This window comes from Pantherophis guttatus, chromosome 17 (genome assembly GCF_059756535.1).
Source record: "Pantherophis guttatus breed Tessera chromosome 17, ASM5975653v1, whole genome shotgun sequence".
Classification (NCBI taxonomy): Eukaryota; Metazoa; Chordata; class Lepidosauria; order Squamata; family Colubridae; genus Pantherophis; species Pantherophis guttatus.
In genome coordinates, this window is record NC_142079.1 from 1774225 (window position 1) to 1786146 (window position 11922).

At 43.2% G+C, this 11922-nt stretch overlaps 1 protein-coding gene across 1 annotated transcript; it reads right to left on the reverse strand.

Annotated features, from left to right (window-relative positions):
- Positions 1 to 1172: 1172 nt before the first annotated feature.
- Positions 1173 to 11286, reverse strand: P2RX4 (purinergic receptor P2X 4). Its single transcript, XM_034428755.3, has 12 exons — positions 11040 to 11286; positions 7686 to 7833; positions 6990 to 7061; positions 6369 to 6441; positions 5959 to 6064; positions 5241 to 5321; positions 4828 to 4969; positions 3858 to 3994; positions 2750 to 2843; positions 2439 to 2504; positions 2243 to 2338; positions 1173 to 1729 (listed from the first exon to the last, which is right to left on the reverse strand). Exons 1-12 carry the CDS (start codon positions 11180 to 11182, stop codon positions 1667 to 1669), a joined length of 1221 nt encoding a protein of 406 aa, XP_034284646.1. The 5' UTR covers positions 11183 to 11286; the 3' UTR covers positions 1173 to 1666.
- Positions 11287 to 11922: the final 636 nt, after the last annotated feature.

Consider the following 11922-nt stretch of genomic DNA (forward strand, 5'->3'; position numbering starts at 1 on the left):
TGTGCAGGCCAGGTAATTTGGGATGTAGCTTTCTTCATATTCTAAACCGGCCAGATTGTGAGACATTAACATTTGTTGCTGTGAAAGCAAAAGGAGAAGGGCTAATTGTAATTGGGGGGGGGCTGCGTGTTTTCATGTGCTGCTCCCCCCAACAGTGGAAATACCAGTCAGGAATGGTGTGAATTGTGGTCAAAGAAATGTAGGGATTATGAAAGAAGCGTTGAATGGAATAATTCGGGTTTTTGTGCTTGCAGCGTGTCTATATAGCCATTTGTGATGATGCTACTTTAAGAATCAGGAATGTTAAGTCTTTTAGAAGGCCAGCTACCTTTCGCTGCTGAAGAATCCCCGACAATTGCTAATTTTTATATCGGCAAGGAATGCCTCAAGTTTGCACTACATTACAGCCCTCCTAGCTTCCAGCTTCCTACTATGCATTCCACTTTTATGAGGTATCCGATCACAATGCATTTAACCCTTCTGTTAAATACAGATTTAAAAAGACTTTTTTGGGGACTGCGTTCTGTATTCAGGCTAAAAAAAGTAGAGAATTCAGAAGAGCCTGAGGACTCTAATCTGAAATTGTAAACCTAGGTAAATTTGCTCAGAAGTTAGTCTCATGTTCAATAGACCTTCCCAGATCAATACTTATATCCTCTTTTTCTTTTTCTCTTTCTTTTTCTTTCTTCCTTTTCTTTTTTCATTTCTTTTCTTTCTGTCGCTTTCTTTCTCTCTCTCTCTCCTTCCTTCCTTCCTTCTCCCTCCATCCCTCTCTGACTATGGGGATATTTTGTTGATACTGTTATTTTCAAACTCAACCATTCACTAACATGAAGGGAAAAAAAGCAACAGAAATCGTATTTCCCAGTGCCTTTATTTTCTCTTGGCAAAATAGATTATTCTCATCGATACTCCTAAAAGAGGTAAAGTGCCATTATCTTTTCATTTATATATTAAATTTATATAAATTTATATAATTTATATAAATTTATAAGGGCAGTATACAAATCAAACAAAACAAACAAACAAAACAAACAAACAAATTTCAGTGGATATAAACAGAGCAGTAGCAATTCAGTAGTAGAAGCTGGAGAGGGAGAGGCTGACATGCCCGCATGTCGCATTCATTTCAGATCCTGGGGATTTCCAGGTTGGAATGAGTGTCGAGAGGGAATTCTCAAGATCCACTTAATTTTAAAAATAGAGACTGCAAATTGCACCAGGAGGGCCTTTTTTTAAAAAAAAAGGATGACCATGGAAGACAAGTGTCTAAACAAGTGGTATCTTTCCACCCTTGCCAAATGAAGAGAGGTGTGATACGTAACAAAGGGAAGCACATCAGAAATTGGCAATTCTAGGAATATCAAAGAAGTTCCTTGGTCCCAACATCTCTGCCTGCACCCCATCTGTCCATCAACTGGACGGTGGGAAAGGCACGTAGAATATCCGATGCAAAATTACCTTGGACTATTCAAAGCTTGGCAGACCCTGCACCCAAAAAGCATTGAAGGTTTTTCAGGAGAACGTTCCTTTCCTTGGGAGAACCTCGAGGTTGATCCAGGAGGCCACCCAACAGAAGCACACCTGGACGGAACCCAGGAGGGGCAGAAGAAAAACAGATCTGCTCCTCGGCTGGGTGAAATGAACAGGACCTTTTTGCGAAGAATCATCGCATTGTGGAGCAGTCTTGAACTTCTGTCTGGGATCCATATGACGGGTGGTCTCCCTGCTAAAATAAGCACAACTTTCAGGATGGGAGAAACCAATTAGACCAGGGGTGTCCAACCTTGGTAATTTTAAGACTTGTGGATTTCAACTCCCAGGATTCCCCACCAGCCAGCATAGCATAGCTGGCTGGGGAATGCTGGGAGTTGAAGTCCACAAGTCTTAAAGTTGCCACGGTTGGACACATTGAATTAAGACTGACATTTTCCTCCCAAATTGACAGATTAATAAAAAATGGATCACTCATTCAGAGAAAAATAATTTAGTTTCTTTGTATAACAAGATACCTGAATTAATTCAACATTCTCTCTCTCTTTGTGTCTCTTTCTTATACAAATTATAATTCTTGGACAATCTGGAGAGACCACAAGCAATTCCACTGCCAAGTTTGCAGTTAACTTCTTTACTTCTGAAGGGCAAAGCTAAATCCCATAAGTAGGAGAATATCGGTTTTTATTTAGTGGTTTGGGTACAAAGTGCAAACCGTATAAAAACAGATGGGAAGTGGCAAGCTTACCAATTCGTAATCTTCCACGTATTTGTATTTCTTCTCTCTGTAGTAGTATCTTTTCTTCATAAAATACAGGACAATGATATCACAGAGGACAGTGGCCTAGATGAGGTTTCAAGGAATTTATTTTAAGAAATGAAATCTTCCAAAGTTCAGGAACATTTTAAAAAATTGCTCGGGAAAAAGAAAATAAGTTTCTTACCACGCCAAACAGGGCCAAGCCAGATCCAATATTAATCATAGTAGGGATGATATCAAACTTTCCAGCCTAAGACGTATGAATAGAAGCAAAATATTCTATGATATCTCCTTAAGAACACTGCAGAGATTATCTATATTCTGTTTTCGACTCACACAATGAACTAAAGCTGTGATCTGACTTGTTGCCATGTTTGACTCTATTGATGATGGTTTATGCATCATGATTAATGGCTCAGAGCAACATTTCTCAACTGGAACTGCTTTCCAAGAGTACAGATAAGTTACAAAACATACACTTTCCAAAAAACTTACCGTGCCAAACACCATAATGTCAAAGCGTATGCCATAAGCCTTGATGAGTGTCCGATATTCATTGTTGGGAGAGGTTCGGTAGTATCTTGCAAACCTAAACCAGAGAAAATAAGTAAAATTCAATCCAATGATTAATGACACCATCAGAGCAACATTTCTAGGCTAGAAATACGCCCCTCCCCCACCCCAATCAAATATTTTAAGTCTCACTACCTTTCCAAGATTGTTGGGCCATTCATGTCTATCCCCAAGAACTTCATAGTTATTACAAAATATTATCCTTCTCAGTAAAAGTTTAGTCGATTATAGAGTCACCTGCTATGTTCATACAAAATACCTACGAGACCGTCTTTTGCCACCAATAGCCTCCCACCGACCAGTTCGTTCTCACAGGGAGGAACTACTCAGGGTACCGTCAGTCAAATTATGTCGACTGGCGACTCCCAGGGGGAGGGCCTTCTCTGTGGGGGCTCCAACCCTTTGGAATGAACTGCCCCCGGAGATACGGAATATCCCTGATCTCCGTGCTTTCCGCCGTGCCCTCAAGACCCTGATGTTCCAACAGGCGGGGCTAAACATACGAACATGTGAATGATTTTTTAAAATGTTATCTAATTCTGGGTTTTATTTCATTGACCAAACTAAGTAATAATTTTAATTAGCAATTTTATGATGTTTGTGTGTCTATATTTTTCTTGACTGTACACCGCCTTGAGTCCTACGGGAGAAAGGCGGTATAGAAATATAATAAATAAATAAATAATAAATCAAATCAAATCAAAATACCACCTCAGGTAGTTTCTCCCAGTTAAAACAAACTCGGAAATATATTTTACACGTTATCTAGCAGCAGCCCCTTCACCAACTTTGGCAGTAAAAGCAGTAAAAAATCACCAGGGGGAAATCGTAAAATTAAAAACACAAAAACAAAATACTGTTTTGGCATAAAACAGTAAAAGTCACCGTGTCACATCTGAAATTGTCCGGAGATAAAAGCATCTGCGTTTGGTGCAGAAACAAAATCAGCCTCTGGAGCCATCAAGTCGCCCAGTTCCAGCTCAGATGTCCCACCACCCACTTCCAGCTTTGGCTGCTTGAACGGCCTTACCTGAAGTTGTATCCTGGGGAAACGGAATGAGCAGAATCCTTGTTGTCAATTCGCCGAAAGGAATACTTCGGCACGCAGTGGGAAGCCGAGTTATCCAAGTTGCAGTCCCATCGGACCTGCAGGCCCATCACGCCACCCTGCAAAAGGACGTAACAAGCAGGCACAAAGGCTATTACCACCCTTGACCGACACCTGTCCGATGCGCCTTCGCTGGAGCTGATTGTTGTGGTCCGCCAGCAGCCCGCGGAGCTAGCAGCGGAGTCGGACAGTGAGGAGGCTGAGAAGGACCATGGGCCAGTCCTGGAGTCTGGGGAAGGCCTGGACGAGATGGGGCCGGGGCCATCTGGGAGTGATGTATGGACTCCGGAGCCTCCAGAGGTGAACAGCAGAGAGGCAGAGAAACAGGAGGAGCCTTTCCTAGTGCACACATGCGCAGAGCTGCCAGAAGGTAAGAGCAGCTAAAGCAAAAAGGACAACTCGGGAGTAAGGCCAGGATATGATTGGCTCTTCCCATAAGGCTTAAAAAGATCAGGAAAGGCACGTGGGCTCTTTGTAGGAAAGCAACGTTGCTACACCTGTTTTCCAGTCGGCATCTCTTGTTTCTGAAGTTCGTGGGGCTTTGCCAAGAAAGGCCTTTGGCAGGGTGCCAAAGAAGATAAAGGTTTGTGATAAGCCCGAAGGACTTTTTCTGAAGGACTTGTTTTGGAATTAATTTGGACTAAGCTGGGAATGAAGTAATTCTCAGCTGTTGTAATAAAACAGTTTTGTTTGGGACCAATTGTGCCTTGTAATGACTACGTGAGCCTGGGTCACAACACTGATGGCTCCAAATTTCAATGGATTTTGGTGGTTAGCTCTGATTCCCTTCAATACGTCAAGCCGTTAAGTGCCGCCTTTGGCAGGAATGAGGAAATCCCAAGTCAAATGAAATGGCTCTTCCTTGCCTGGCCCAATGCGTTTTGGGACCCACCTCAATGGCCATCTCTTGGAAGTTCTGGCCAGCGGCTTCAACTACGTCCCCGAGGCGAAAAATCGGGCAAAAGGGATCAGTCTTGGTGTTGTATTTACAGTTCTTGAGGTAGGTGTAATTGATGGTGGGAAGAATGTTTCTCCTAGAAGAGAAAAGAAGAGGCTTCTGGGTTTATGCACCTCGAAGGAGCCCATGTTCAGGTGCTAAGTAACCCCCAAGTAGGTCTGTCATAACTTTGATCACTAATATACATCACTATGTATTATGTTGTGCTTTCTCACTTCTTCAACCGTCTTTTCATCAAAATAGTGCCAGTGTTTCCCGGAGCCATTTTGCATAACCCACCTAAACCCCTAAATTTCTCTCCCTAGCCCCACTCCAACCAAGAGATTTTTTTAAAAAAATACACATACTTCGTAAAGTTGAACTTTGGGTACCAAATATTGTTCTTCACAAGAAGGGTAAATTCCTCAGCATCCCGCAAGAAAGCTGGCCTGGCAGCAATTGAGCAAAAGAGAGGGAGTTAAAAGAAAAAAAGAAGTATTTGTGAAAAGATCCAGTTTCTTACAGCCAAAGTTTTAATTCTTGCCCCATCACCACAAAACACCTTGATTTCAAACCCAACATCCCCACCCTTTCAAAAAGGACTTTGAGATCGGATGAGATGTGAGGGCAGGGTTTGCTAAACACTAAACCAAGATCTGTTTTAGTTCAGTTTTCCCAAAGAAGCCACAATTAATCTTGCAAAATGGCAGCATCTGGATAAATGTCTATGGAGATTCTCAGTCACCCAGGTCAAGTTGTCTCAAAGGTGTTTTTTCAAAAGACGAAACGTTTTCCTCAAGGGGAAAAAAACCCACAATCCAGGTGCCTTTTGAAAAAGCACCTTTGAGACCCTATTTGGACAGTTGATTTTGTTTTCCTGCTAGAACCTGACTGAGATACAAATATAAGCCAGGATTGTAATTTCAGACATAAAGACAAGGAGCTGGCATCATCAAATAATTCAGCAAGGTGCTGTTTCTAGGAAGAGTTGCCTTCCACATCCTGCCATTGCCTTTCTCCTCCTCCTCCTCCTCCTCCTCCTCCTTCTCCTCCTCCTCCTCATTCCCCCTCCTTTCAGATGCTTACTTGGGTAAGTTTTCATCATTCTCCACTGGACACCAAGCAAAAACCTCGCAAGTCTTAATGGGGGGATTTGTATGGTTGTACACTATGCATTTTCCAGTCTGAATACCTGAAGGGATACAGAATGGACATCATAAAGTTGGAAGGAAGCTGGGATCATCTCAAGACAGCAAAGGTGGATTAGATGGGGGAAGCCTTAAGCTTCACCCCATGCCGAGCCATTAAATGGACCTCCCCATATAACATGTTATCCAGGCCATCGCTTCTGAAACTGCAAACAGTATCTTCTGTTCAGTTCTATTTCACATTTTACAACCACATTGTAAACTTTCTGCTGGAAAGGTGATCGCCTCCTATCTAAAGAGGCTTTCAAGGGAAGGGAAGACCCTCAAGATGAAAAGCATGCCCCCTACCATTGCTGTGCGTGCCGACATAGCCTTTTTCGCAGTCTGCATCTGACTTGCACATGGTGGTCTTATCTGGGAGCTCGATAGGAAGAGCAGCGAAGAGATAAATAAACCATCTGTTATCTATTCTGCAGTTCAAAGATCTCTTCGAATGCAACTGCCGACTTCACCTACCAGTCCCTTGGAAATATGGGGTGTTCTCGACTTACGACCACAATGGAGGCTAGAATTTCCGTTTCTAAAGAAGGCAGTTGTCAAGTGACAGTCACACCCAATCTTACAACCCTTTTTTTGTCACAGTCCTTAAGCAAAACACTGACGTTGTTAAGTCAATGCTGAATGCCAAGCACCCACATTTTGATCACTTGACTGTGGAGATGCTGCAGTGTAATTTTGAAGACTGGTCGTAAGTCGTTTTTTTTCAGTGCCATTGTAATTTAGATATTCTGCAATTTATAGAAATTGTGCTCCCAGTGCACACAAGGCAAAAAATAAAGCTGGGATGTAGACCAGATAGGATCTCCTGGCCCTTTCCGAACTCTGCTCCCAATTTCACATCCTCGCTTTTTGTTTCTCAGAGAAAAGATACACAAAATCTGACGATAAGCCACTTCTACCTCAGCCTACCTCTGGACAAAGCCCCTGGGTCTGATTCAGCGTGACGATCATATTTGTCATGATGAAAACCGAGTTCTCAGCCTAAAGAGAGGAAAGAAGCAGGATGGAAAAACGAGCTGAAGTGGTGAAGATGTTTGATCTGGATTTGAAGCCTGAAAGACTTCCTTTTGGAACAAAGCATCTCTTGAATTAATGATGCGTCTTTGCAGACTACAAGAAAAACATTTCACCGCTCATTACTTACAAGTCTACATTTTTCCAGCCACTGTTGAGCTGCTGGAAAGTGTCATCATTTAGATAGGACCATCCGTCTCCTTGAGAAGTGAAAGATTAATTTAAATATATTTATCCTGGGGTTAAATGCAAGATAAATACATGTTACGATATATAACGATACACGTTATAGGGAGAAAAATATGGACTAGTAGATAAGGAATTTTGCAGCGACTACAACTATGAGCTTGCAGGAGCAGTTTGGAGATAAACATTTCTCCACTTATCTCATATTTCACTCAGCGTTGCTACCACGGTAGCTAAAAACATCAGTGCTTTCTCAGAGAAACCAAACATCAGCATCCAAAGTTGCTGACAACAGAAATTAGAGGTTGCAAATGAAGAGATCCACTGTACTCCGTTAGTAGAGGTTAAGGGAAGGAATCCTTCTAAAGCTGCCAAAACCACAAGATTGGTCTCCCATGGACTCACCTGAGATGGAATCACATAATCCGCCACATCCCAAACTCGGGGTCCCAAGTCAGAGGTGTTGGTCATGGTGACACCTTTCACCTTGGTGGTTACCGAGCTCACCACCGAGTCGGTTTCTTGGTAGCCTTTTTCCCAAACAAAGACCCAACTGCAGGGAAGAGGAAAAATTGACTTTACTTTAATTTCTTAGTGCTTAGTTCTTAGATAGATAGATAGATAGTTAATTAGTTAGACCGAGATAGATAGATAGCGAGAGAGAGAGAGAGGAGATAGTTAGATAGATAGACAGACAGACCGAGATAGACATAGATAAGATAGATGACAGACCAACAGACAGACAGATAAGATAAGATGGCAGACCAACAGACAGACATAGATAGATTAGATAGAATAGAATAGAACAGAATAGAATTTTTTTTTTTGTTGGCCAAGTGTGATTGGACACACAAGGAATTTGTCTTGGTACATATGCTTTCAATGTACATAAAAGAAAAGATAGTTCATCAAGAATCATAAGGTATAGCACCTAATAGTAGTCATAGAGTACAAATAAACAATCAGGAAACAATCAATATAAATTGTAAGGATACAAGCAACAGATAGATAGATAGATAGATAGATAGATAGATAGATAGATAGATAGATAGATAGATATGATAGACAGACCGAGATAGACATAGATTAGATGATAGACCAACAGACATAGATTAGATAAATTAGATAGATATAGATGATAGGCAGACAAAGATACAGTTAGTTAAGAAAAATGATAGACCAACAGACATAGATTAGATAGATAGATAAGATAGATGACAGATCAAGACAGACAGACATAGATTAGATAGATAGATAGATAGATAGATAGATAGATAGATAGATAGATAGATAGATAGATAGGGCTTATCTTGTCTCTCTTGTTTATCTCACCATCTATTTTAATGACAATATTATGTATTTTTCATTTGAGGAATGATAAGCTAACCTGGGAGAGTGGCCTTGCTGAATCTATGGTGAGGAGAAAGATTTTGTTTTATTTTATTTATTTGTCAAACAGAAATCACAAATTTGAACAAACAAAATTAAAAAAACCTAAAATGTGTCAGGGACAATCGGCATGTTTGTGCACTTGCGCAGGCCCCCTTAGGAACCTCTTAAAATATGGGGTGAGGTCCTCAGAAGTTAAATATCAAATTGTTACTGAAGAATTTTGTGGCACTTTTACTTTTCTGTGACATTTATAGACATTTGCAGCTAGGTGCTTTCACTCCACGGTCTGTCAGAAGCCCAGAAGTCAGCTGGGAAAAGATTTTCAGTAAGTAAGAAGGCATCAACGTTGAACTGAGGAAAAAAATATAAGAACGATGCAGTTCAAGATGCTGCCATTTCCAGCCAATGAGAGGCCATCTGTGAAAACTGAGGCCGTGTGGCAGGGTGAAGAGCCAATGAAACAGTGGAGCCCCCCAAACTGGGCAACCAATCGGCTGTTTTGGCGGGAAAAAACGGCTATAAAAGGGGCAGCAGGCGAGGGCTTCTCTCAGAGAGCTGAAGAGAAGAGGCCAGAGCAGGAAGAGCAGCCCTGAGGGGGCAAAAGAGCTGAATCTCCTCCAAAGGCATTCAGTCACTCCTTGCTGAGCCACTGAGCTGAAGCCCCTCCAGAGAACAGAAGGAGCCAAAGAGCTGGAGGACCAAAGAGGCCAGAGCAGCAGTTCTGAGGGGCCGTAGAGCTGAAGCCCCTCCAGAGACATCTGGGCTGGAGGCTGAAGAGGCCAGAAGGGCCGGAAGAAGCCAGAGAAGCAGCCCTGAAGCAGTTTAAGTCACTTCCCACTGAGCTGACTGAAATCATCCAGGCTGAAGAGCAGATGGGAGGAGGCTTGGAGTGGCCAAAGAGCTGGAGGTCCATAAGGCCAGAAGGGCCAAATAAGCTGTCCTGTGCCTTAAAGAGGCATCTCAAGACCCAGCTGGTGGACATGTCCGGAAGCAAGAAACTATTGGGCAAAGATTAGAATATGGCTAGAGAAAATGACACAGCAACATATTGACTTAAAACCAGAATTGTTTCTGTTGGGTATTCTTTCCCAAGAAGTATAGTAAAGTATAGTAAAGAACACACACATTTGATAATACATGTAATAACGGCGGCGAGAATTGTATTTGCACAAAATTGGAAAGCAGAAAAAACTACAAAGGGAGAGGTAATTAAGAAAATATTGGAATGTGCAGAAATGAATAGGTTGACATTGGCAATTAAAGGGAAAGACGAGTCGGAATATTATAAAATACGGGGAAAATTTTATCAATGGATAGAAAGTGAGTATAGATAATAAATGGTAAAGATAAGAACTTTGGGATGAATAAGTTGTAGTATATTAAAATTAAATGAAAAAGGGAAGACAAATGTATGTATTAAATGAGAGGAAGTAGAAAAGGGAAGGAGAGGAGGAATGAGGAAAGTAGAAAGAGAGAGAAGGGAAGAAGAAAAGGAAAGGTTGTGTTAAAATAAAGGGAGGAGATGGTAGAAGAGCAGACCCGAATAACTAATTAGCAAATGGAAGTTAAAGAATAAGATGAATGAATCATGATTAAAGATGGACAAAAGACTGTACATTTAAATATGTTGATAAAAAATAAAAATAAAAAACTTTGGGGGGGGGGAGGGAGAAAGACCCAGCTGGGCTGTGAGAGCTGAATCCTGCCAACATTTTATGTATTGCTAACTCGTTGGGTATCCAAAGCTTTGATACCTTGCAATACCATCAGCCTCCCTTCAAATTACTTTCGGTTTGAGCGGCCCTTGCAAGCCCACACATGAAGCTTAACGCTACCCCCCCACTTCCAAAAATTTAACTTCAGGGAAGGACACTAAGCTGGCGTGTTTCTTCTTGGGACAAACCAGGAGTAGGAAATGCGAGTTTTCCCTGCGCGAACATAGTTTGGCATTAGAGGAAAAAGACTCGAAGCCAAATTGCCGATAAAGCGGCAGAGACGAGATAAGAGGTCCGGGGAAGACTTTGACTCAAGATTTGCCAAATCAAACTTGCTGCTGGGGAGGAGATCGGTTTCCCCACTCTCTGCTGTGGGAATCAAACCGGACCCAGGCAGCTGTTCAACAGGTTCGACTTTCCCCCCTCCCCCCAGCTGTGCAAAACTCGTTTCTGGAGGGGTTAAAATAGATCAGATCCAGGCTGGGAATCCTGGGCGAGGGAATCCCAGCCTGGAGAAAATAGGACGTCGCCCTCTACGCCCGTTTGAAACTTTTGCGAAGGCACTTCCGAACTAGTCAAGGCGCTAGTCCCTAAGAATCGCGCACAAAAAAAAAAAAAGAGGAGAGATAGTCTTGTCTATCTATTTCTTTACCCGATGACGTAGGCCAAAATAGCCAGCTGGACCAACCGGTTCATGAACCCCACTTTGCGGCTCTTGATGGACACGATCCTCGGGGTGTCGTACTCGAAGAGGAAGTTGTAGAGGGCCCCGCAGCGCTTCCAGGGGGTGTCCATGGCTGCCAGCCGCTCGGCCGAAGCGAAGGGAGAAGCGCGGGGTCAGCAAGCCGGAGCCGCCCGCTTCCTGCAGCTCGCTCGCTGCATGTTGCAAGAAAACGCCGGGCCGGGCTTGGGGTTTGGGGCCGAGGCGTGTCCCTGCCCTTCGATTGGCTGCAGGGAGACAAGGCGCTTCCCACCCGCAGACGATCCATGCCTGCGGTGCAAAGCCACACGGAGCAAACATCGCTGAGCATCTCCCAAGACAAATACGCGCAATGCCATCTGACCACGATTACAGCCAGGAGAGGATGATGGGAACTGAAACCGGCCCCCCCTTCAGCAGGGGGTTAGAGCGGGGGTCTCCAACCTTGGCCACTTTAAGCCTGGAGGACTTCAACTCCCAGAATTCCCCAGCCAGTTTAGGAGTCTCCAACCTTGGCCACTTTAAGCCTGGGGGACTTCATCTCCCAGAATTCCCTACCCAGTTTAGGAGTCTCCAACCTTGGCCGTTTTAAACCTGGAGGACTTCGACTCCCAGAATTCCCCAGCCATCTTAGGCATCTCCAACCTTGGCCACTTTAAGCCTGGGGGACTTCATCTCCCAGAATTCCCTAGCCAGTTTAGGAGTCTCCAACCTTGGCCGTTTTAAACCTGGAGGACTTCGACTCCCAGAATTCCCCAGCCATCTTAGGCGTCTCCAACCTTGGCCACTTTAAGCCTGGGGGACTTCAACTCCCAGAATTCCCCAGCCAGAATTC